The sequence below is a fragment of the Harpia harpyja genome, chromosome 4 (assembly GCF_026419915.1).
Source record: "Harpia harpyja isolate bHarHar1 chromosome 4, bHarHar1 primary haplotype, whole genome shotgun sequence".
In the NCBI taxonomy this organism is placed as follows: domain Eukaryota; kingdom Metazoa; phylum Chordata; class Aves; order Accipitriformes; family Accipitridae; genus Harpia; species Harpia harpyja.
In genome coordinates this window covers 58694306-58721594 of record NC_068943.1, presented here as the reverse complement: position 1 = coordinate 58721594, position 27289 = coordinate 58694306, and the positions used below count along the sequence as shown (strand labels likewise).

Genomic DNA, 27289 nt, shown 5'->3' with positions numbered 1-27289 from the left:
GGTGGAGGGGGGGTGTCGCCGCGCTGATTGGGCGGCGGCCGGTGCTGACGGCTTCCGGCGTGCGCGCGCGGCGGGCGGCAGGGCGGGCGCGCGGGCGGGGGGGCCCGGCGGCGGAGGTTGGGGCGGCGGCGGCCGGGTTTGTGTCTGTGTCGGTGCGGGGACAGCGGCGCGCAGGGATGGACACGCTGGGCAGGAAGGTGGTGGTGTGCGACAACGGCACCGGGGTGAGTCGCTCCGAATCCCGGGACCCGCCCTGCCGCCGGGCCGGGCCGGGGGTGGGGGGGAAGGGGAAGCAGGGCGACTCCGCCGCCGCCCGACCCGGCCCGGCCCGGCTTCCTGCCGGCACACCCGCGGGCCGCGCCCGGCCTTGCCGCTGCCGCCACCGGGCCCGGCCGCCGCCAACCTCGTCCCGCTCCCAGGCGCTGCCCGGGGCCGGCGAGGGCCGCGCCGCTCTCCGCCAGCCCCGGCCCGCGGGCAGCCGCCGCAGCGCGGGAGGTCGGTGCGGGCCCGCGGAATGAATGGGCGGGGGGAGCGCGGCGCGGAAAAACGGCGGTCCCGGCGGTTTGCCGGTTGTGCGCTTGTTTCTAAACCGGCTGAGCAAAATCTACCGGCCGGGGGGGGGGGGGGGGGGGTGTCTTCGGTGCTGTGTCTGGTGGGCGGGTATTGTGTTGTGCATCCCCCCCCCCCCCCCCGCCCCCGCCGGCATTTTGCCGTTTTACCGTGAATATCTTATTTCTCTACGACACCTGAGCAAGTCTCTCTGTAGCAACGAGCGTTTAACCGAAAATACCGATTTCTTAAAAAAATTCTGAACGAGCGCATTATACATTGACCAACCAGGAATGTGTCCTCTGTATGCAGGATTATTAGTTCTAGGGAAATGTTCGGTGGGTTTGTTTTGTTTTTTGTTTTGTTTTTTTTTCCTTTTGCGGCTGCTGGCCAAAATGGAGCATCATCCTTTCGTTAATACTTTCCTGATCTGCAACATACTCAAAATTGGCATTTTTTTTAATCAAGAGAGCCCCAAAGGTTTTCACCCCTTCCTTTCACCTTCTCCGCCCCCCGTGAGCAGGCAGGCACCCACTAGAAATCCGTCCTTTTGTCAGTGGTACGCAGGCTTTGAGGCGCTTCGACAGGAAGTGAAAAAGATACCATTTTAAAGCAAAAAGATAAGATGCTGTAGGTGGATATTCCCCCTCATGATTTTGTTCAGCAATCTAGGGTTTCCCCCAGTAAAGAAGTATTTTGTGGGGAGTTAACACAGCTGACAGCATGTAAAGATCTCTTGAATGACAAAAAAAAAAAGGAAGTGTGTTTTTTTTTTTAATAAAAACTTGAAATAAAGAAGATTTTTTTTTTTTTTTTTAAAGCCAAGGAGGGCATAGTTGAGACAAAGGATGTCGCTATTAGAGATTCAGCGTCCTGAATTAGAAGGATTTCCAATTAGCATCTGAAATGATTAGAGTGGTTTAGGAAGAACAACATCATATTTGACAGTTCTGGGGTTTGACAGTTCTGATCTCGTTTCTCCTCCTCTAGCAAAAATTATCTTTAATAGGGCTGGGGTCCAGAGCCTTTGGGCACTTTTTACGCTATCATTTAGAAAAAGGAAAGAAAAAAAGAAGGCATTTATCATTTTCTTCTTACAAAAGGACGTGGAAGCTTTTTTGTAGTTTGTATTGGGTTTTTTGGTTGTTTGGGGTTTTTTTTCATTGTTTAATACTCTTACTGTCAGGCCCATACCCAAAAAAAATTTTCGAGGTTCATCCATTAGTGTGGTCCTTCACATAGCAATAAATCATTGAGTTGTAAAATGTTTAGTATATCGGTAGTGACAGCAGTGTTGTGCTTTGGCTGGTGTCAGTAAGGTGTGAGGCATGGGGTAGAAGCCATTATTTTTACCCAATTTCCCATGCTGTGTTTGCAACACAGATTTTGTGCAGTGTAACATATCTGTGTGTGCTTTTAAATTGAGAGACATCTTGGAATGATACAGGTTTTTTTTCCTCTGTGAGTTGTACCAGCAGGATATAAATAACTATAACTGTGGAAGGTGCCTTTATAGTGCCGCTGCGGTGCCGAGAGGAGGGACCTGTGTTACTTTAGCTTGTGTTGCTTTGGGTTGTGTTCAACCTCTAAGCAGAACAACATACATATGGAAGTACCCTGGCCACAGAGTTTACTGTGTGGGAGAGCAGAGTATCAAGAAATAATCGTTAAATTAGTAAACTCAAAATATTTACATTGAATTGGGATAATGAAAGTTGAAGAAAACTCCATTCAGTAAATCTTTCAAGCCTCAACTGCGTATTGAGATTATCAAGTAGTCCTATATTGTCAAACCAGTATTTTTATAATAGTATTTTTTCTCTATGACAAAGAAGAGATGCTTTATGTCAGAGTGATTTCTGATACACTGTGATATGTCATACTTAAAACCACAATTGAAAGTAAGTCTCTTGCCAGGTGCCAGAAATATTACATAAAAATGGAGAATATCTTTAGAAAAATCAGATGCGATTTTAACTTTAGGCTTGTCTTTGAAATTAACTGTTCTTGTTATGCTGCAATAAGACTAATAATGTATCTGGCTGCAACCACTCTTTGAGGAAGAGGTGACTAGAAGGAAGTTCTTGCAACACGTAGTGTACGAGAGAGGCAGGCAATGGCACCTCAAAGGTCTAAAGCATTAGCGATGGATGTTCTTATTGGTATAGGACAAATGGTAAGTTACTTAGCAGCCTGTAAAATTTCTCTAACTGTGTTTAGGGGTTTTGTTTGGGACTTGCATCAATGGAAAGAATCAAGCACAGAGACCTGATAAGAATATTAGTATTCATTTTAAAACTTGTCACATGACCTGTTTGTGAGCTTCCTCATTCTTTTTGTTTGAAAGAATACTCATACATAAAACTTCTTACTATTTGATGACTCAGTAGGAAGTGAAAGAGTCGGTATAAACCACAGTGAAATGGAGAAGAAACTATATATGGTAAAACTTCTTACATACAAGATCTTGCACACAGGCAAGCTAAGTAGCTATTCTTAAAACATTCTGAATGTATAGCAAATGTATGCAAAAATGAATGATGATGAACTTTTGGCTTCCGTACAGAGATGGGTAAATTCATTGGGTGTTGGTGTTTTTGTTCAAGACATGATGTATACTAAGCATTGTACTGAAATTATATGATAATTGTTCCAAGGGGTGCACAATAGGAGATGGAAGAGAAACAAGCATGCTATACTTAAATTTTACTAGAGAGTTTCAAACTGAGAGTGGCAGGGACAGTGAGTATTTAACGTCTGGCACTAGAAAAGAGAAGCTGATTAAGTTCCAGACTACTGCAGTTCATAACACTTAATTGAACATTTTGGAGGATCTCCTGTAAGGGATGGGAAGGAGAAGTATCTTATGTTCTTTGTACCCCTTCAAAATCTAAAACTGTCCAGGATCTGTTGTTATATCTGTGTTTCTTAGGTGCATTTACCTGTTGGTAGTTTTACCGAGTCTCGTTCTTCAGCCATAATATCCAATGTTATGTCATCACAAACCTACTGAACCAGCTGAATATTCAGTATCATGTCAGGGAGAATACTACAGTGGGGATGCCCTCGCTGATGGGGAAGCTGACGTTCAAGGCTGACTTGTTCTCATCTTCACCAAATATTCATGTAGCCTGGAGGGGGAAATTTCAAATTTGAAGGGGAAGAGACAGTTAAAATTCTGCCCCTTCTATCTACTGCTTAGTTTATCAAACTTTGTAAAAATGTCATTTTTTTAAGGTGCTCTGTTCTGGCCTGAAGGAGGTAGGGAACAGACCACGAATATCCAAGTTTAGTCTTGCTCATTGCAGTTCACATGGATTAAATCTGGTTTTGATTGTTTTAGGCTGGTTGGAGAAACGACAGTCTGCTTTTAAAATCTAGGATTTATTAATTGCCAACATCGTTAACTACTCGGGAAGGTGTGCCAAGGTCTTAACACAGAAAGGGGCTGGAAGTTACTATTACAGTTCAAATAGTAAGAACTTAGAATAGTGTTTTTGTAGGTTGGCATTTTCTAGGTCAGCGTAGTTGTATATTTTGAGAGGTATTTTTAAGGTTGGCCAAGAGGCACGCACTGATTTTGTGCAGTAGTCGTTTTGGTCACCTGTCTCAGTGGTTGCCCTATAAATCTCGGGGTTTATTTGCCTAGTCGGCAGGATTTAGAAGTGTGGGTAGCGGAGCTTCGTGAGGAGCGCTCCAGTAGCTTGAGTTGTAAAGACTCATTTAGGTGTTACTGGTCCTGTTACTTCTCTTGACCAACACGGTGATGACTGGTAGGGAAGTTGCTTCATGCTGGGGGAAAGAAAAGGAGGAAAAGCTGTAAGCAAATATATGGGTGTAAAGGTGCATGGGCTACCTGGAGGTGCTTAGAGTTGTACTCGGAACAATTTATGAAACCCTAAGCTGGAGGATGGGATTGTATGGGCTGTTTTATAGAACTTCCTTCTAGCTTGACCAGGTCCTGCACAATGAAATTTATAACAAGCATACCTAAACACTTGTCATCGCAACAAAAATTGTGTGATTGCCCTGAATGCAGTAATTTGCCAAGTCTGGAAGGGAGCTTATTTTTTTAAAAAATTTGGACACCATTATTTGGACTCGGCTCAGTCCTTCAAAATGTCTCATGTTTCCTCTGGTATAAAACTTCTTGTAAAGTCTTCTGGTGTATTCGGGTAGTGCGATCCAGAAATGCTTGTGGCTACTCTTTGCTTTCGCATAGCAGCACTGCGTTGTTGAATACACAGATAAGATCTGGGTAAGTCCTAGGTAATTCTGGCCTTAATACAAGCAAAAGCGTTGGTAAGTACTTGCCTGTTAAGAAAACATGGATTGAAGTAGAATAAGTGAAGTATACACAGTATCATTCCTCAGGTATTCCAAACAGCTGTGCCTTTGGAGACAGCAAGCATTGAATGGGTGAAAGAAATTAGGGTCACAAAAAAAATTCCCTTCCCCCCTGTATTAGCCCAACTTTAGTTAAAATATCTCTTGGCTCTTTCTGTAACTGGCTTTATAAATTTCTTTCCAAAACAGGTGCCCTTTTTACTGCAGTAAGGCGAATAATTTAGATCAACAGAAAGTGACTTTTCATGTTACTCTTAGTGTAATGGCAGAATTCCCCTCGGCTGCAATTAGCTGTACTCTTTGCTGTGATAATTGTTTCAGTGGCAGTCTTCAGACCTCGCTTCAGAAAATGTTTGTGAATGTTTTGGAAATTCTAGCAGATGGCTTTTAATACAACCTGAAATAGATAATTAAATTTTGGGGCAGGGTCCCAAGGAGGCTGTGAATTGTCTGTCCTTGGAGGCTTCCAACACCTAACTGGTCAGAGCCCTAAGCAACCTGGTCTGAATTCAGTGTTGACTGCTTTGAGCCCAAGGTTGGATGAGACAGCTCCTGAGGTTCCCTCCAACGTGAACGATCCCGTGATGCTGTGTTACTGCTGTTAACGGTTGAGTAATTTTGCAGATGAAAATGCATAATGTTTAGTTTGGGACTGCAGGATTTTGTTCTGGCATGCTGATACAGCGCAGTACTCAAAGTATGCATCAAAAAGAGAAGCCTGCTCTGTATGAACTGCAGGCAGAACATCAGAGTATGATATATGAGCATCAGAGTAGGATAGCCAAAGAGCATAATTTGCTGATCCCCTTTAGCTAAAATTGTATCTTCGTGCTGGCACATTTAAAGTTCTTGTCACTAGAGGAAGCTCAATTGTAAAACTATGTATATATTTTTTATGCTCAGTTATGCCCCACTGTTTTCTTAGTGTATATGCTATCTTGGGACCCAGTGATACAAAGCTTCCTTTTGTACATATTTGGGTAACAAACGCTCTTTCAGAGTATCCTGTTTGGTGTGAACTACCATCAGCTGAGGTTTTGGTTGTGCTGTTGGTTTTAGAAGTGCTTACTGCAAACTCCTACCTTTATCCTTAACAGAAACCCTGAAAATTATGAAACACTGAGAAATCCATCTGAATTGCAGACTATCTGCTAGTTCACTGTTAAACACTTTTTATAACAGCATTACACCTGAATTCACAAGGGTTTGTTTTTTTTCTGGTGTGTAATTTGCTATGCTACTGTGTGCTTTAATTGGAGAGGCAATTTAATTTGGTCTCATTGGGTACTCATTATAAGGTGATCCATTACAAAATGATGGATTTTGGGTTGTTAGAGAACTTTTTTATAGAGTGGCAGGAAATCCAAATTCAAACACTGGACTCTTTTACACCTCTCAACATACTTAGTCATTTTAATACTGTTTCTCAAATAATCTGACAGTCTAGATTCAGAAAACATTCTGGAAAATACTTTAATTCAGTTTTACAGTTCTACACATCATCTGAAATGTGCAAAATTGATTTGAAAGTATAAATGTAATTGGCTTCCAGTGGGGGACATGCTCTTAAATTTGGGCTTTTAATTTTTTACCCCAAACCAGGTTTCTATTGGCAAACAAAAGTAATGCATGTTCTAATAAAATTATTTATTCCTTTTCAGTTTGTGAAATGTGGCTATGCAGGCTCAAATTTTCCAGAGCACATTTTTCCAGCTTTGGTTGGAAGACCCATTATAAGATCAACTGCTAAAGTGGGGAACATTGAAATCAAGGTAAATTTTTTTCATTATTATTCCTTTCTGACACATAAAAATATTTAGGGCAGCTTTTGACTTATGTAATGTTTGGAAATGCCTTTCCCTTAATTCTCCTTTATGCTGTTTCAGTATCTCTTGATTAATTTCTGTATTGACCTGTCACAAACTACAAAGTTATTAAGAGGGTAGTCTAAAGCACTGGAGGCCTTCAGATAGTACAACTAAGGAGGCAGCAGGTAGGGTTCAGGTGGTTCTGGGCAAAAAGGGGCTTCAGATGCCAATATGTAAATGATGTCAAGATTAGAAGGCAGAAATCAGACCAGAAGGGGTTGATGTTTGTCACCGAGCTGTACTGTGAGATTCTGAGACAATGCTGAAGAACTGCTGGAGCTTCCAGGTCTTTCTGTGCTGTTTGCTTTCTGCTCACAGTTGATCATCTGTGATCTTGTACCAGACTTTTAACCTTGGATGTGTTTGCATTTCATTGTTTCTATTGTTTTTGTTTTCTTTTCTTTTTGCTGTTGATAGATGTAGGTACTCCACACCAGTTAGAGATGGGGAGGCTGTGTTCAGGCCACTTTGTCTTGAGATGTTATTCCAAGCTTGGAATGGAGTGACACACAACTGTTTGAGAATCTTTTTCTGAAGTCTGGGGAGCTATCATTTCTCACTTTATTTCTAATTACAGAGTAATGCTTCAAATGTTAGTAGTTGCTTCTGCAATACAGGCTTCAGTAAATGTCTTGGCCCTGCTGTGGTTACATCCTCCTTTCTTGCTTCTCGCCATGCATTCTTACCTTGTGCTGGTTGTACTGCTTGTACAGTCGTGTGGTGAGCCACTTTTAGTGAGCTGATAGAGCTGAAAAAGAGTGATTTCTTTGTCAGGTAAAGTTTTGACTACGTAACTAGATAATTGTGCAAGCTCCAGTTTGAGAGCAAGGCAGAAGCAGGAACTAGAGGGAGAAGCAGGAGGCAATGCAGAACTGTAGAAGCCCTCACTTGGGCCAGTGAAGGTCAAGTAGAACCACACATGTACAGACTTTCGATTTTGCTTTCCCTGTTGCTTCTGAGCAGCAGCTTAGTAAAAGGAAAAAAAAATCATCTGCCCAGTCTTGTTCCTTATTTTCAGAACCCTATGGGCGACAAGGAGAACTTCAATTATCTGATTTCTGCTGTTGCCTGTAAAAAGTTAGTCACATCAGCAGAAGGCCGTACTAGGAAGTCAAGAGGATCAAAGACATCAGACCTTTCTGAAATGCTTTGTGTTTGGGGGTTTTTTTTGTTGTTTTGGTTTTTTTAAACACTGCAATACCACTTACCTTGTGTCAGCTAGGACAATTTGGTCGAAAGGGTGGAGATATTTCCCTTTCACGGTAGGCAGGAGGTTTTGTAAGAAGAAGGAAGATGTCTTCCTTTCTCTTGCAAGACTTGGAGAGGTGTTTCTTTGGATATCTACTTGAACTTAATGTGAAAATTTCTTCAAGGAGGTCCTCATAAAGTTTTATGAAAGTTATGCAGTGATTTACAAGTCTTAAGTCCAAGAAAAATTCTCTTGCATGAAATCTCATTGTTGAAGTCATGTTTTCTTTCCAGCTGATCTGATACAGCCTGTCCTGCCAGTTTTTGATCCTCTGATTATCTGATAACTTAGTTTAATGTCATTACAGATGACAGTGTGGAATTGGAAAGATAGGAGGTAAAGTTGGTGGTTGCTACGAGATCAGTGCTAAAGAACCAGCAGACTATATATAATTTTGCATGCATTGCCCATCTTCTGCTTGAGCATAGATCACATGGGTGTATTTCTGAGTGTAAACTGTGTCTAGATTCTTCCTAGAAGTTTTACAGCATCTGCCTGTAATAGCTTGTCACTCTTTCTTAAGGAAACAGTGTATCAAGAGAAGAAATCCCAGCCACAGATAATTTGGGTATCCCAGTAGGATAATAAAATAGGAAGACTTGTTAAGTGTGAGTGCTGTTTTTCTTTGTGAGATTCTTGCAGATTTCCTAAAAAAACGTATTTTAGCAGGTGAGTTTTATGCCAAAATTTAATTCTAGCTATTCACTGCAAGTTCTTACGGGATAAGTTTAAAATTGACTAAAGGAAGCTGGCAAGAAGATTATCAGTTTAACTTTTCAAAACTATTCAGAAAAGCTGTCATTTCTGTGAACTTCAGAAACTCTGTGAAGAGTCTGGAAGCTGATAAAACAGCGGTTATCATCCATCTATTGAGTTACCAATTTCAAGTTGCTTTGTCCATGTTTTCCTTCTGGATTATCATTTCAGCCAGCAGTGGGGATATAGTTTTTTCTCCTACTCAGAGTCCCCAGTGCAGGACATAAACACAAAAGTTCAGTTATTACTGGGATTATTTTGCTTAAAATTGCAACCTTAAAACTCTAAAACCAGAAGCATAGAAGGCAGGACAGATAAGTAGCTTTGACTATTTGAAACAATCAGGATTTTGGGGCAGATCAGACCCAGCGAGTGACCTGCTGAGCCATCGTTCATGTCCTACAGTTCTGCTCAGTTTCTGCCAAAGACAACCTGGAGAAGGTCATTCTCTGGATATGAAGTGAGGAAGACGGCCGTGCTCTGACCAGCCTCTGTGGTACTGCCTGTGCAAAGGCAGCTGCCAGAAACTCTACGCACTTTCCTTTGACACAACTTGCAGAATAAGTAGATTTGCCCTAATGGTGCTGATAGTTATCCTGTGGCTTTTGACAGCTTAAGTGACTCAAAGTGAATTTAATCAAAGGAGGAAAAATCTCAATAATCATGGAAATGGCTTTAGTATGACTTTGGACAATGTTTGTGCACATACACTTCAAATATCTCATAGTGCTTCCTGGCTGCTTTAATTATCTTCTACCTCCGTAGCTTGCTGTAGGGAAAGAGCTTTGAGACACTGCTCTTAATACTGCACTTCATGATTGCTTATTTCCATTCTGAGAGTAGATGCCATAATTTAAGTAAACATCTCTTACCTGATTCTTTTGGGGTATTTGTTCCATGATATATGAACAGATTAGCCTGCTTATAGGTGAATGCTTTTGTGTTATAGTTTTCAGTTCTTGGATATTTAAAGCAGAATTTTTAAAACAAAATTTGAATTTAGCATTTGTCAGAGCTAGTTATGGTCAAATGCCTTGTGCAGAGTCTTGTCTAGTTCAGATAAATGCCTTGCCCAGGGTAAAACTCCAGTGTTACAGAATATTCATGCACAGAATCCTATTTATGAGAAATAGGCAGATATACTGATCTTGTTTGCAACCTAAGATGCATAAACATGACATGCCACTGACGTAGCAATAGCTTTCTTTAAAGAGACACTTTAATCTGAGATCCTGAGAATGTTAGTTTGGCCCTAACTAAACTAACTCAGATCATTTCCTGCTGTATGTGCATCTCTTTTCAGCCTATTTCTACTGTGTACTTAAAATAATTTGAGAATTTCATTTAGGCCTTTTCTGACTTTCTTGCTTCTACCTTCTTTCTTCACCTTTCTTGACCTGTTGAAGTAGAATAACAAAAAGATGGTAAGTGAGGTGCCCCTGTGCTGTTTGTTTACCATTTTTGCTTGATGGGACCTAGTAGCTGTTATGTTATTTTTTGATGCTATTCATTGTTTTGTCTTGTCCTACATTTTACATTTGAATACATACTTATTTTGGACGTTGTTCATTGCTTTGGTTTACTAGCAACTAATTCATGAGAATATTTTATGTATTGCTTCTAAATGCTACATAACCTGTAGTTTTGCAAGATATAAGAATAACTCTTAAAGAGCAACATGAGCTCAGCATCTTTAACAGTAGAAATCACTATATTTAACATTACAAACCAAGAGCTTGAAAAAACTTTCAGATTTCAGTTAGACAAATATTGCTGAGTACCAAAGCGGTGGGAACATTGAATATCATGATACGGGTTCCTCTCTGCAAATTCAGTTGTGCTGTCCTTCTTCCTCTTCACCTACCAAGTGCACATGTTTGTTAGTGTGCTCTTGAGAACAATTGTTCTGCCCTTTAACTTTGTTTTAAAAGGATGTGAAAGTTTTGCACAACTTTCATTGAACATTTGAATAGCAGCTTTTCCTGGGCTATGTCCTGTTTGACAGCATAGAGCCTCAAAGAACAATGCACAAAAAAGGCTTCTGATTCTTCTAACTGGTGGAGCTTCCGTTGTCTTAAATTCTCAGGAGTAATGTGGCTGCATGGTGGAGTTTTCATAGTATGGCTTCACTAGAGTACATTTGATTTAAAATGTTAGTCTTGACTTCTGTCTTCTGTACAGTGATCTACTGTGCAAGGGAAAACAAAATGCCTTGTCAGGGAGAGGGGTTGGAAGAGGGATGGTTTGATTTAAACTATTTTCAGTTGACTTCCTTTTTATATAGTCAACCGTAATTGTTTAGATTACTTCTTAAAAAAGGCATTATAAACTAGACGCTAGGTTTTTTCGTTGTGCATCTTTTTTCCATAGCATTAAATAGCAGGTTGAGTAACCCTCAGTTTGAAGTTTTCTGTGCCACAGTAACCGCAAACTGCAGTGGCATATTTCTGTATGAAGCAGCTGGGTTTTTGCAATGAAATGACTGTAATATTAATATGGAAACAGTGCTGTTGGTACCTATAAATATGTTTTTACAGGCTAAATATGAGCAAGTCAGTTGAGGCTTCTTTAGAAAAGTATGGGATGTAATAAGGAGCAAAGCTAACATGTTACTGTGCATACTTCCTCTGGGAAATACGTGGGAAAGGAGAAGATATGATGCTACTAATTTGAATATGCAATGTTTGCATAACTAACTTTAATAAACAGATTGCTTAATCAGTGTGAAATGACTATACAAACTATGCATTAGTTGGTTGTATTTGTGTAAGAATGCATTACTGGGGTTTTTGGCTTGGGAGTTTTGGCATGAAACAGACAAGGGTATATTTTATATTCAGATGTGTCTCTTCACACCCTACTGACATAGGCAGTATGTAAACCATTGTTTCTTTTAATGTCTAGTGTGGAACTTCTAATCTCTTACTTGCTTTTGCTACTGTTCAGTATGCTTATTCACCACTCATTATTCCTGTTTTGGTATTGTGCACAGAAATTTGCAACATGCATGGAAAAATAATTCTGCCAATCCCACCTACTACCCTTATGTGCTATTTTGCATCTTGGCCTTTTGAAATTAGTATTAGATAAAAGAATTTTGGAGGTCTCAGTGAAGAAATGTCTGTACTTATAAAGGTCTTCGTGGTATCTAGCTGTAGCAGGGTTTATTGGTTTATTTAAGGTTAATTGGAGAATGGAATTAACAAAGTTTATTTTGGAAAAGGTTTGGGATGGGTAACAACCAAATTTAAATACTACATGAAATATGTTCTACTTTTCTCCTAAGTACCTGAAAATGATTCTAAAACGTGGGCATTGTTTAAGAACACAGTTGGACACAAGCTGGAGCAGTTCGCTGTCATTATTGAGGATTTTGGTGTTTGGAAAACTTTGCAAGCACTGACATGTTTCTATATTAAAATTTTACAGGATCTCATGGTTGGTGATGAAGCAAGTGAATTACGCTCAATGCTGGAAGTGAATTATCCAATGGAGAACGGCATAGTTCGGAACTGGGATGATATGAAGCACCTCTGGGATTACACATTTGGACCAGAAAAACTTAATATTGACACAAAAAATTGTAAAATACTACTCACAGAACCTCCCATGAATCCAACTAAAAATAGGGAGAAGATCGTGGAGGTATGTCTGTCTAGTAGAAACTGATACATGCTGTCATTGAAGCATCGCTAAGAGATTTTAACTTCTTGGAACATCTGGTAACTGAGGCAAAGCAGTACTCCTGTTTTCTAACCAAAACTCGTCCTCAGCCATAGTCATGAAGGCTACTGTGGTTAAATTCAAACAAGCTGATCTCATTCAAAAGCTATAAGCAGGCTTCTTGTCTCAAGCCATATCCCCAGTAAGACACAGAATTGGAAATGTATGTTTGTCTTCATGTATCTAAGATACATTGATTACTAGCTATTGGATGAATGTTAATTACTTTAAATGACTTGGACTTCTGTAGGCCAGTAATGCTTCAGAGGAGATTGAGGCTTGAGCAAGATGATGCTTACCAGATGGAGCACTGTTATTGGAGGTAGCCGAGACAAAGGTGTGATGACAACCAATTCATTAATCTTTGATTAATGATAGGGATTATCAATAAAAGCCTTCTAAGAAGGAAAGCTTGGTTCTTGGATCCTTGATCTCACAGTGCTGCCCTGGGCAACCTAAGCTCCATCTGAACCTTGCATTAATGTAGGTTGTCAGATGTATTTTGTTTACCTCAAGAACCACGTGACAGACTCAGTTTTGAATAGCAGTAATGTTTGACATGAACAAAAAGCTTAGTTTCCTGTTTTGTTTTTCTTCTCAAGCATCATAGGTATTTTCAATTAATGTAAGTATTCAGCGTAACAAAAGTGTAATTAAAAAAATGTGTAGTTAGAGTAGCCAACAGGGCAGGAAAAATGGGTTCTAAGTCTGAAACCATATCCATTTATCAGAACTTTGAATATGAAAGCTCATGTATATTTTTTTCCCCCAAAATTTCCTTTAAAATCCTTTCTTTGACGCAGCTACAGTAGTGTTTTCTGCAGTGTGGCAGTGAATCTGTTTGTGCTAATCTTTTCTTTCAGTGACTTGGGAGCAAGTGAAGTGTAGCAAAGTTGGAAAAAAGTGAAAAAAAATCAAACTGTACAATCTAAATTCAGCATTTCTTAGAAATTGTGGACATTAGGGACCTATTACCTAAGTATTATGCAATGCAACATTAGTAATACAGTCTATTGTGTATCAGTCAGCTGTGGTGTGATAGACATTATTCTGGGTGGCCTCCATGTAGCAAGAATAGTTGAATTTCCTGTTCAGGCTTCTTTGCCTTTCAGCTGTCTACAATAGTATTCTTGTTTCTGTTTTCCTGCTAAACACAAAAGGCTAGGTTTTAGTTCTTCTAAGACTGAGTAATTTTATACCATAAATTGAAAAGTCTTGTACGGCTTCTGAAGTCTGATAAAATATTTGCATTGCTCCATTTGCTGTTTTTTTTTTTTTTTTTTTTTAAACCACTCCAGAGATTGTAGATACTTAATCATGATCCAGAGCATTAGGAAGACCTAGAATCTGTTTTTGTAAATTTAAATTTGAGTTAAACAGAAGCTTATTGCCTCTATTAATATTTTGAATGGATCACAGTGTTATGAAGACTAGCAATGTCTAGTTTTTAACTGCAACATATTTATACTCCTTCCATTTTTGACATGGACTCCTACTTTTCAGGGAGGCTAGCCCAGTATGAAGCAGAGGACTGAATTAAGTTTGTTTTTTTTTTTTTAAAGCCTGAAGTAAATATAATGATGTCTCCACATTTTGTGATACAGTGCAGTAGCATTTTAAAAGAAAAGCTTAGTCATCTGGACCATATCAAGATAATAGATAATTATATATGCTGTACTTCATTCTAGTAATTGTGTCTCCTTACCCCATTGCCTCATCAAACTCAGCTACGTAGTAACAGCAGCAAGTGTTCAGTAGACAGCTATATTGTAAAATACGTATTTCAAAAGTGCTGTTTCTTTCTTAGCATGTACAAGACATTGGCAGCTCCTGAGTGCTGTTTGTCTCTATCTGCTGCATTCTTATTCTGTAGTACCCTCAGGAGCAGCCAAACTGTAACGGCATATGAGGTAGCTATAGAGATACCCTAGCACAGTCGCTTCTAATCCCAACCTAGTATTCTTTATCTTTTTTCCCAATTTTTAATTCTTCCTTTCTATGCCCAATTAGAACATCACTTTGTAGGTAAACCAAAAGCTGCTGTCATGAGAAGGAAGAATCTTTTCAGGACAACATCTTGCTCAGTGTTTACACCTTAAGATTTGTTAACATATATGTCCCATGTCAAGGCATTTTTCATGTCAAATAGAACAGACCTAGATGTCTTGAAAGAAAGAATAACCCCCCACCAAAGGCCGGTATGGAAGTTATAAAAGGATTTTGCAGTGGCTTCTAGGGTTTAGTACAACATGTGAAGGCAGTAACTAATGCCATTTGAATATTCATTTTGTTGTATGAAGCTAAAAATTTAGATTTTTCTTAAATTAGTTTTTCATTTTGTAAGCACTGAGGTTGTTTGAAAGACTCATCCATTGGAATAGTGCTGGTTTTAGATAATGACTACTCAAACGGGATCTCTTTTTGAGTTACTGCCCTTTCAACTGTTCCTTTTCTGGCAGACACTTCTGCTTCTTGTTTCTGGAGGTATTGTGTATATGCTAAATTTTGGCCAGTATGGAAGTTACTAGCCAGCCTTGAAATGTCTTGCTCATGCTTAGCCCGTGCATCTGACTACTGTATTAAATTTCCTTTTATAATACTCAGTTCACACTGGGGGTTTATAAAAACCCAAAGTGTGATGTTCTCATGGCAGGGTGCTGTGCAGCTCACCCCATGTTCCTTTCTGCTTGACTTCTGCTATGCTGCATGCTTACAGCAAATATCCCAAGAAAGGCGGCATCAGTCTTCCTAGGGGTTTTGCAGTGTGCTCGATACAGCTATGAAATAATTAACTTGACTTTGCAAGGATCGGGTTTTTTATATGGGCCAGCCATTTAAAATCACGGTATTGTAACAGAGGAGGTTCTTTAAATAGTTCAGAATTCTAAAATTGTCAGACATCAGCTTTTTTGCTTTAAAAATATTTAGCTATCTTTTACTTGAGCTGTGGGAGTACTTAGGATTTAATCAGCTTCTAATCCTAGAAATTGCAGAAGTGCTCAGGAGGCTGCAGAATAGCAAAAGCAAAACTTCTGTATGTGCTGGAATAATCGGAGTTCATCTGTTTTTCCTGGTAAAGCATTTTGAGGGGAAAACTGCTGTACAGTATGATTTGTTTACTTGGCCATTTTTGCATTTATAAAGAAGACAAGATCCTATAAACTCTACATCCTTTAATCTTAGACTCTGTTTCTTCACTGAAACTAGTTTAGTGGTTAGGGGAACCTAGTCCACAAGACAGGCAGTTACTTTTCATGTTTCAATAAGAGTTCTGCAAACCCATGGCTTTCTGTATGTAGTAACAGAGTTAGCCCTACCTGTGCTATTTCCGTTGTAGTGGATTTTGCACTAATTCTGGAAGTTTGTTATCAGTTGTGCTTTAAAGAAGGGAAGAAGGTGGCCCAGATGCAGAGAACAACCTGTGACACCACACTGATTCTAGACCCATATGCATAGGAGTGTTTGGTCTTTACTGGACATAGTCTGCAGTTGTGCAAAGTCTGTAGGACTTGATATGAAGGAGAAAAAAACCTCTGAACTTCATTAGATTTAGAGCATACACCTTTAACAAACATTTCATTCCCAAGTCACATTTCAGTAATGAAGTACTTGGCTGGTCTACAAGTACTGCCTCCCACTCATTAAGCACTTTGGAAGACAGCTCTAGTAAAGCTGCAGAAATTGGTGTGTGGGTTTCTTGAAAGTATTCACTTTCATTGCTAAACGGACGTGGAATATTTCATGTGGCTCATCTTGTATGAACAGGTAAGGTATAGAGCTAAATGTACTACTTACTGCCATAAAGCAAGTAGGTTTCAAATGTTTGTGTAGAATCTGTATGATGAAATTTCTTGGAAAGTGTTTTTTATTAGTAAAAATACAGAATTCTAGAAATACAGTTTTCAAGCATCTATGAAACTTCTTTTAAGTATTTGGCCTTTTTTTGGATGTTAATTTTTGCCTTCATCTTACAGGTTATGTTTGAGACATACCAGTTTTCTGGGGTATATGTAGCCATTCAGGCTGTTCTTACTTTGTATGCTCAAGGTAGGCAAAGATAACTTAAAATCTGTTTAGTTTATAAATGTGTTGCTGAGCCAAAGTACTAATATGGTATTAATGGGTCTTGGGTTTCACTCAACGCTGTTGAAAGTAAGCTCAGTTCTGACTTACGGGCTTGCTTTTTGTTTTGAGGAACTATTGATAGGTACCATTGTTGGTGTTATTTTCATGAACCAACTGTGGAGACGTGCTTGTAAATGCGACAACCTGGTTTATCAAAACTGTCATTGTTTCAGGGTGTAGTCATTTGGCCTTTGGTATCAAGTCTTAATGACATACTTTTGATTTTCTATTTAAGGAAAAATGTATTACCATAAGAGAATTTCCAGATGACTAAGTGACTTTTTTTTTCAACTGAAAATAGTGCAAAATGTTCATTCTTTTGCTGTAGATAAACTAGAATAAGTGATCCTCAGCCTGAGGAGAAAATTACAGCTTCACTGGATTTGGTAGAAATTCCAACATTGACTGCAATCCATCTAGGATTTTAAGAAGTTACTCAAGCACATCAGGTCTAATGACATGACTCCTTACATCTGTTTAGTAGTGGCTTGGTGTATTTAGCTGACACATAGCAGGACATAAATATCCTTGTCCATTAACATGTCACCATAGTTTCTGTGTCCAAGAGCAAAAGTGATGGGGTACTGGGAGGGTGGTATTGTTATGCAAGTCATTAAAACTAGTTGAACCAAAACCTCTTCTGCAGACCTGGATATTAATTTTGTTTGCTGCTATCTGTGCTATTACTCTTCCCCCCCCGCCCCCCCCTTGTTTTTTCTTTGATTTGATTCCTTGTAAGTACTTAATTGACTAACATATACAGTCTTAAATTCTGCTGTAATTGTATTTTACCATATAGTGCTCAATTACTTTGTGAACAACAAAATGTGAAACAACTTAGAGCGGTCCACAGTGTTTCTATATACTATCACCTAAAACAAAGTTGAAGACCTTCTAAGATATAAAAACCAAGTGGCACATAAATAGAGCGTTTGCTTTTGAAAATAAAAGCCCTTTAAAACATCCTACTTATTTATATTACATTAAAGATTAAAGTAGTGGCTAAAATTACATACAGTGCCTCATTTCAGTGCATCGCATTTTGTTGCTGCTGTTAAAACTCTCTTAAGACTAATTTTTGCTTTTACCTGGAATTCTGTGTGCTCATGTGCCTTTTAAAGGCAAAGGGGTTATATATCAAAACTGAGTTTAATTAGGAAATTCTTCAGCAATTCCTCACAACAGTCTTTTGGAGTTAGGTGTAGTCCCTTGTGACTATTTCCTTCCTTACTGCATGTGTCCGATTGCAAACACAATGAGACTTGCATGGTGGTTATTCCAGTTTACTAATAAATCTGAAGATCTGATTACACAGCTGAACCAAGGTGTGTTCTTTGGTTCATTCGAGACAGATAACCAATTTGTTTGCTTTCTGTTTACAAAGCTTGGGCAAATCACAGTAGCCAAACCAATGCACCTTGCCATTGCATATTAAATGTTCTTTCATTATTTTAAGGTCTCCCCTTAAAATATGTTTTCTTGCTTTAGGTAGCTTATGAGAAACTATAAAACTGTTTTCTAGTCAGCTTTCACCATTAATTGTGCTTCTTATTTATTTTGTTAGTGAAGTAAAGAAACTTCTGTTTCTACATGCCTAGGATATCTCAGTTTTGTACACCTTAGAATTTAATGGGTTTACAGTAAACTTTTTTTGCCTGAGTTAATTTCTTGAGTCTATCAAAGTGGACCTTATTCAGCCTAATGCTATTTCTGTTGGGAAAAAAATTAGATGTGTGCTATATAGTCCAAATATTCTCTACCTTATAAAAGCATTGTTTTGTTTTTTGAATACCAGTCAAAATCAACAAGTCCTAATAATTGTAACAAGGTGAACGTGTGGCCTGAATACCTCTAGGTTTCTTCCTATTTGAGAAATTAATATAAGGTTGTGCATACACAGCTGAATCTGAAGAGGAATTTGTGCCCCAACAAGCATTTAATGATCTTAGATACTCTCTTTAATTAGAGCACAATTTAAGATGTCAAAACACCAGATAAAATTGTGAATGGTAGAGTTATAAGCATCTAGGAAAAAGTAGAGGTAATACTTTAAAAAAAAAATGCATGAAAGCATTTGTTACTATGAAAAAATTAAGTTTAAAATCCAGCTGAATGGAAATAACTGAATTTTGAATTGTGACTACTTTTCCCAAAATGATGACTAGGGGAACAGAGGTTGTGTTAAGATTACAATGAAAAATCCTATCTTAAACTCGCTACTATTCTGCTCTATTTATGAAGGCGCTAATAAAAGTTGTACCTTTTTTTTTTTTTTTCTTTTTTCCCCTCCTTCCCATTCTTTCAGGTTTGTTGACTGGTGTTGTTGTGGACTCTGGAGATGGTGTAACTCATATTTGCCCAGTTTATGAAGGTTTCTCTCTCCCTCATCTCACCAGACGGTTAGATATCGCTGGGAGGGATATCACTAGGTACCTCATCAAGGTAAACTGGAAAGAATTTTTAAGGTTGAGGCTGCTATCTGTGGTACATTGGTTCAAGTTAAAATCCCTTGATAGCAAGAAACCACTACATATTTTCCCTTTATTACTCATATGTTAATTACATAAAGAACTCTTGTATTGTCTGTATTACTTCAGTCTATCCTTACGTTTCCTCATCTAAGTCACATGTGATACTATTGATACTATTCAGAGACTTCACATTTTCTTAGTGGCAGTCTTGCAGGAAGGGATTTTGTTCCATATTTGGGAAGGAAAACCTCAAAAGTTGGCTTTCTTGATACATAAAATGAAAACAAGATTGTATTCTATTAGTTCTACTAATTTATTTTTAGGAAGACTTTTTCTTACAGTGTGGAAAATAGCATAGTGATTCTTTCCTGATTATTAAATAAGATAGCATGTTTCATAGACTATTTGGCCAGTTTTCTAAATATAAGCAATATTCTGGATTAACAAATCTTACGGTTAAACTGGAATACTGGAGTGTTCTGAAGTGAAGTCCTAAATATAAGAATTATTTTGGTTATCTCTCACTTGTCTTCGTAACAGTTATACTGAAAGTATACTGAAAGTTGTAATGATAATGATGAAGAAAATTTCCCACATGGAGTAGTGCTGCTGCTATTCTACTTCTCTGGTAACAATGGATACACTGTGACAGATTTGACTTAATACTAAATTTGCAGTTAAAAAAGGGAGATGAACTTTTTAAAGATACGTGTTTGAATGTACCCATCTACTGATGAAGAGATCTGGACTGTTCCTTTAACTTACTGCTAACCTCATACGTTCCCTCTAGCTCCTCTTACTGCGAGGGTATGCTTTCAACCATTCTGCTGATTTTGAGACTGTTCGCATGATCAAGGAAAAGCTGTGTTATGTGGGATACAACATTGAACAGGAGCAGAAACTGGCATTAGAGACCACAGTACTAGTTGAATCCTACACGGTGAGTGTTTTGAGACAGCTTTTCTTGCCCTAAACTTCATAGCGGTTTAAATTCAGGTAGCATTTAGCTTTATTATTCCTTCTAAACTTTTCTTGGCAGTAGCTCACTTCCCAGACATAGGAGTCTGTAGAATCAGATTACTTGGTTCTGTGAAAACTTGTAAAAGCTTTTTTTTCTTTTCAGATTTTCCTAAGATTTTGTACTCATTTTTGTCATTGTAGATCCTTGAAACTTGAATATTATAGTACAGGAACTTGTAGAGAAGGTGGACTTACTCTAGCATGTCAGATTGTTCCAACTTCATCCATCTAGCAGTGACATGTATGAGACTGATATCTGGTGACAAGAATGGTAAACTTGCTCTTAGTGGAAACTTCCTGTGATCACACATGAAAGAAAAGAACTTACAGGAAAGCATTACTATTGCTGTAAGATCATCTTTTAAATTGTTATTAGGAGTTGTATTGCAAGGAAATGTTTGGTATGTCAGTATTGATGTATCTGGTCCCCTATGTCTCTGAGTGAATTGCATAATGGTTGAAGAATTTGTGCCTTCTGTCAGTAGTACTGAATGACTTCTTGCAGTGGTGACAATTATCAACAATTTCCTGTTATAAAACATTAGGGAACACTGTAGGTCATTTCCTCCTGGTTTGTTTAGTATCCAAGCAGCTGAAAGTAGTCTTCTAAATGGTGTTTTTTCTTCACTAGCTCCCAGATGGCAGGATTATCAAAGTCGGTGGAGAACGGTTTGAGGCACCAGAGGCTCTCTTCCAGCCTCACTTAATCAATGTAGAGGGGGTTGGTGTGGCTGAATTGCTGTTTAACACCATCCAGGCCGCTGACATTGATACCAGGTAAGAGCAGAACACTTAAAATCCTCTTTCAGGGTGCAGGGGTGATGCGAGAACTGCAATCACACAAAATAACATCTTTTGCTTTAGACACTAATAAGTGCACTGCTGGGGGAGGGTGTATACTGGGAGTGGGGCTCAGTCTGAGATCTTGAAGCTTAACAGGTTGTCTGGAAACTTTTACTATTTTGGTATGAATGAGCAAGGATAAAGTCTCAAAAGCACAATACTCTTTTTACTGCTGCTTTCTGGGATGCCTGGAAAAGCACGAGCAAGTCTGCCAAACTCATGCAAAGTCTGTCTTTGTGTAGTGACGGTTTTTTAGATTTGTATTTACTCCCCTGTATGTACATGTACCTACTTCTACTATATGACACTAGAAAGACTTTTTTTTTTTTTTTTAAGGTCTGAATTCTACAAGCACATTGTGCTCTCTGGAGGGTCCACCATGTACCCCGGGCTGCCTTCGCGACTGGAGCGGGAACTTAAACAGCTCTACCTGGAACGAGTTCTGAAAGGAGATGTGGAAAAACTCTCGGTAGGTACCGAGTCGCTGCTTTATTTGTGTGGGGCTGAGGTTTATCCTGAATCCCCACTAGAGGGAACCAAGTAGTCAGAAATGACAGAAGCTGCGAGTGGCCCCATGCAACTTGCAAAATTGCTGCCTCTCGGTTCTTCACGTCTGTTTCTTGTATAGGTGGCTTGTGTGTATATACTTGCAATAAAGCCACCTTCTAGTCTGTGCTAATAGCAAGTAATTTCTGAAGTCTTGGGTTAGTTCTGAATGTAAAATGGGCTGATAAATGCTAGGGCACAACTTGTAATGTAGGTTAAACAAAGCTAATGAGTTTGGTTTTTTTAATCTGTGAAAGTTTTGGTTCATGCTATAAGTGAAATACTCAAAAGTAAGAGGCTAGAGTTCTCACACACCTTCAAGTGGAATAAATTACTCTTGTTCCTTGGTTACTGTGATAAGCAGACAACAGTCACACACACGTTACAGAGGTAACACTGCATTGTAATGCTATCTGCTTTTCAAGGAGGAGATATTTACAGAGAAAATTCCTTTGAGTGGAGTTTGTAGTGTTGAACTGAATAGAACTTCCCTGGTTCTTAATACCCTGTTCTCTAAAGATCTTTTGCAGCCATATGGAATAGGAGTCAACTGTAGAGAATGTTTTAAGTCTAAGACAATATTTCACACACAGCTTTGTACTCATTTTTGCTCTTGAAGTTAGTGCTTTAGCATTGAAGAATTTAAGGGAATATTAATTAGTTAAGCTGGTCTAGATTGTGTAAATTTAAAGTCTGTTCCATTTGCCCTTCTGAAACTTGGTATAATTCTAAAATATTTTGTGATTTGATGATCTGGTAACTTCTGATAATTTTAGTCATTGAAGCTTAGGAAGTATTTCGCTCTTTACTGTGTTCATGAAATGCAAAAACATGGTCTTTAATTTTGTGTTCTGACTCCTGGGCTTTTTGTGGATACGCTGAAAATATAATTTTGGGGAAAGTGTCAATAGCTGTCTCTAATTTCCAGTGCAAAGTAGTTATTTTACTTTGGTTGCGCAAGCTGGAAGCTCACGCGAAGTGCCCTATGCTAGCGTTTCAGTTTTTTGGTTGCATTTTTCTTACTAAACAGTTTCCATTTCATTGTTCTGGTGGAAAGCAGAGTTTTATTTTGAAAGGCTTTGTTTCAAGAATCCTAGTAACAGTTTCTTTTCTTTTCCTTAGAAATTTAAGATCCGAATTGAAGATCCACCTCGTCGAAAGCACATGGTGTTTTTGGGTGGCGCAGTTCTAGCAGACATCATGAAAGACAAAGACAACTTCTGGATGACCCGACAAGAATACCAAGAAAAGGGAGTGCGTGTGCTGGAGAAGCTTGGTGTGACTGTTCGATAAATCCCAAAGCTTGTTCCCATCACATGTCTAAAGCTTTTTTCTTTCATTGCCAATCTCTGAACTCACTCAGCTACATGCTATGGAAAGGCCTGTCTGTGGCCTTTTGACCCAAAGGTCAGGTTTTGTTCTGGTTTCTTGGGGTAGCTTTTGTTAAATGTTTCTTAATGTGGCTAAATTTGACTATTAAATTTGACCACTTCCCTGCAAACAAAACAGAGCAAGAACAGCCTGTCTGCTTCATTGTTCCTTCCCAGTAGGCAATTGGGTAATTCTGGTAGGCTTTTTCTTCTGGGTTTATTGCTGTAGTACTGCTAGCTTTTGTCTCTAGTTCACAAGGGGTTGTGTGCCTTTTTTAGCATCAGAAAACCTTTAAACAGGAGTTTTTGCTATTGGATCGTTGTGGTGGTTATCTTTGCATCTTTTTGCCTCTCTCTACATTAAGATTTTTTTTTTTCTTTCCTGCAATTAGAAATTTTGATTAAACATTGTTAGAAACTAGTTTAACTAGCTGGAATGGCTTTAACACACTGTTTTGATGTAATGTGGTTCCATATGCACTGCTGCCTAAACTGGCTTCTGAGGTGGTTTATCCTTAAAGGTGGTGGTGGGGCTTTCATACTGTATTTCTCTAAGTGAGCATGTACACAGTTGCCACAAACAGAGAAACACCTGATACTCTGGCAAATGTAAATTTGTGGCCTTAGGTGTCTCTTTCTGGAGGGAGGAGACAGGTTTGAGCTGTGTTGCTTTTCTGTTAAGGGACAGCTGGGGGTCACTCTGACCAAAATTGCCTCTTTTTATAGCTAAATTTTGGTACCGTTTGTTGTCTCAGCATAGGGAGCAAGAATGTTAAATTAGCTATTCTGTAATTGTTAAGAAACTTAGATATGCTGAGACAGGAGCCTCTAAACTTCTGAAGAGATTTAATACTTTCAGAAATGCTTGTGAAAACTGTAACTATAGATATTAAACCCCCCCAAACTAAGTTTTAAAAGTCTGTTTTAAGTGCTTGTATGTACATCAGAAGCACTTCTATTAAACTTTACAACTATATTAACGTAGTGCCAAGTACTGCAAATGAATATTTCAATGACCAGTGTTTATTGCAGCAAGCAGATATTTATAAACAACCACTGGCAGTAGGTTATAAAGAATGGCCTATATTTGTTCCAGTTAAAAATAACATTGGAATATGAGATGTTGGTTGGTAAATATCCACAATTCATTTTGTTCAGTCTTGATTTTTGATACTTAACGTGGGATGGGGAAGGAAGTGAAAACCAGTGATGAAAATGCTGTTTCCAGAAAGTACATTAAAGCTGAGTTGTTCTGAAAAATAGAAGTTGTCACTAGTAATTATCAGCAATCTTCTCTGAGTATAGTTGCCTGTATTTTCTCCTACTAGTGGACTGGTAACTATCTTTGCAATAAAATCTGCCTTACATAAATCATAGCAAAACCTGCTTGCATACGAATGCCAGTTAGACTTAGTTCTACTTTGCTTTTCATGGAAATATTATATCACTTCTTACTGGTTTTCCAAGCCTACCATAACATTTAAGCATAAGGAAGTTAAGGTCTGCTTTTGACTTCCAAACCTTGGAATGTATGAGATATGCTTTCATATACTTGCCATTTGTCTACATCTTTACATTAATAATTGACCCCAGGAACATGGAAATATTAAACTCCCTTGGATTCTTAAAATTTGCTTTCTTTCTAAATCGAGCAGACAGCTTCCTTTTGGCTGAGTGAGCCAAACAGGCAGAAACTATGTCTGCATTTCTTTAATAACAAGACAGTCACTATAGTATTGCTAGTAATGACCATTTAATTATAGGTGGGCGGGGTTTTTTGCAGCTATATTTACTCTTAACTTGAACAACATGAATTTACAGGCATGCCGGTCATGCCTCAGTGCATGCACTTAAGCAGTTACTAGATTTTTGGGGACATGAATGTAAGGGGTACTCTGAATTCCTGTAGTCTTCTGAACGTTTAATACACAAGATTTAAAAATGCTGTGGGCTTGCTTTAGAGCTATGTTTTCTCATGTGACTGTCTCTGGGCTTTTCAGACAGTGTTGAGAATCATGGAAATAAACCAAAGAATTACTTAAAAACCTTTTTTGAATGACAATCTGTCATGTGATTATTCAAATCTAGACCTTGACCCTGCAACCCCTTTTCTAAACCATCTTCTCCCCTGTTCATTGGCTTTGGTTAGATATGTGCATATTTCAGTAAAAGTTTTGGAATTTGGCCCTTCCACTAGAGACCTTCACAGCACCATGAGTAATAAATGTCATTTGATTGTGCAGAATCTTGGGTTTCCATGGAAACTGCGTATATATTAAAAAAAAAAAAGGCAACTAGCATTTTAAATCACAGCTATCATGGATTCAGAAGAACGCATACGTAATCCAAATACTGAATGGGGTGTTCCAGTTGTGCTCTGTGTGGTTCTTCTTGTGTGTGTTTGCACACTTGAGAGTGTATGTGTGTGTTCTCTCAGCTGACAGCTTCAATATTGCTATGAAAGCAATCTGGTTTTAAAGTTTCAGGGGTTTTTGGGTTTTTTTTAAGACCAAGTAACTTGAGTTGTATTTGCAATATGCTTCAGCTCCTATAAAATTAGAATAGAAGATGCTGCATCAGTTGCAAGTTTTTTGGGAACACCCTATTTTTAATATTAAGCTGCTTCAACCCCGCCCCCCTCCCCCCGCCAGTGTTCTAGGATGTTAACCGGTGTAACACAAATGGCTTTTTATACAGTTCTGAATAATGTTAACACACAACACTGGTTGAGACCATGAATGGAAATAAACATCTATTTAAATTGACAGGTCTTTTCAATACAAAAATAAAATGAGATTTTTTTCAAAGTAGATTATGTTTGCTTTGTTTCCTTTGGGAAATCACAGTTCTGTCAGCTTTTCTCTAACTTCCATCACAAAACTATCATGAGCTGCTTATTGTGAGGAAATCCGACATGACAAAATAACACATTCCCTATTGATTGCTATCGTAGAGTGAGAAAAGCACCCCTACTCCATTCTCTAGCCAAGACTCCCCTCCCTCCATCCTAGTTTCTTTAAAAAGAAAATAAAATCCTTATCCTTGGACAGGAATGTTTTCTAGTTAAAGCTTTATGCTCGGTACTGCAAAACGGGAAGAGCCCTCAACTTGTATTGATTTCAGTATCCCTGGCTAAGCTCAGAAGCCACATAATGATGCTCTGTTGAGGAAAAATCTTGGCAGTGCGACCTCATGTGCTACTTCACCTGCCTCCCTCATTGTAGCTGATAGAAGAACTGTATGAGGGGGAATTTAGAAGGATGCACTGATTTGCAGCAGTTCTTGCACCTGAAATTTTGTAATTCTCAACTTGCTGTGTGGATTAGGGGCTGACCCACTAATCATGATGCATTTATCTGGCTTTTAAAATGCGCTCAGCCAGCCTTTTCACCCCAGCTCATTGTACATGCTGTTCTGTGTGTATGTTCCCCAGGCATCATGTCCCCATGTCACTCTTTTCTCACAGTGAACCAGTATGTGCAGTTTGGCTCTGGGTGTATCTATCTCAGTGGCTAGGTCAAACACATGCCATCTTAGATACAATACAGGTAGACAGGATTTTAATAGCCAAAAAAAAAAAAAAAGCCCCCAAATCTTTATTCCATCACTGTGTGTTCTTGGGGAAAAAATAAACAAATCAGGCTTTACCTCTGCTCAGTAATAATTCATGTTCCCCACTCCTCCCCTTTGGCTTGCTTTGCCTGACATGGCTTTTGTGTGGAAAGGACTAAATACAGCTCAGTTGACATTTGCTAGTCAACTTTTTCAATAGTGAATTCCTCCCTGCGGGCACTTACATCTATTTTCCACGAACAAGCTTCATTAGCTGTTTCAATAGTGTGAAAAATGAAGTTTTGGGGTTTCTGTTGTTTGTTTTGGTGGGGTTTTTTTTAATCCAAATATATTTCTTCCTGTGTACTAGCAACCAGGAAAAAGGTGTTATAAAAAATTGTTTTGGACCTTTTCACCAAATATATTAAAATCTAAACTAAAATTTAGCTTTATTTGAACCTTGCCCTGTGCTACTTGTTCCTCTCTAATGGGTTGGTTTGTTTTCCTGGTGGTGTAAGTCACTATCACTTTGCCATTATAGGCTTCAAGAAGAAAGAAAATCTTCTATTCAGAGTAGGCTGCTAATTTTGCCTCTTGCCTTCACTGTATTACAACATTAAGATCAGCTTTAAGTAACATCCTCCAGGTAAATAGCTTACCTCTCTGTAACCTGTTGTTGCAGTCTATTGTCCCAACTAACAACTGCACAAAACCAGATTGTAGTGCACATCTGCTTATCACCCAGACAGCTGGAGAAGGGCTTCTTGCCTTCCTTGTGCCTCATGCGTCGTTCTGCTCTGGTGCTGCTGAAACAAGGAGTCCTGAATTTCAGGAGGAGAGGAAGCATGGGGCTTTGCTTCTGGATTTTTT

The 27289-nt window shown here is 38.8% G+C and overlaps 1 protein-coding gene across 1 annotated transcript; it reads left to right on the top strand.

Annotated features, from left to right (window-relative positions):
- Window positions 1-87: 87 nt before the first annotated feature.
- Window positions 88-25677, top strand: ACTR2 (actin related protein 2). Its single transcript, XM_052784181.1, has 9 exons — window positions 88-224; window positions 6558-6668; window positions 12199-12414; window positions 16467-16539; window positions 18923-19059; window positions 19879-20028; window positions 20740-20885; window positions 21288-21420; window positions 22620-25677. The coding sequence occupies exons 1-9, from the start codon at window positions 177-179 to the stop codon at window positions 22788-22790; spliced, it is 1185 nt and encodes a 394-aa protein (XP_052640141.1). The 5' UTR covers window positions 88-176; the 3' UTR covers window positions 22791-25677.
- The last annotated feature ends 1612 nt before the right edge of the window (window positions 25678-27289 follow it).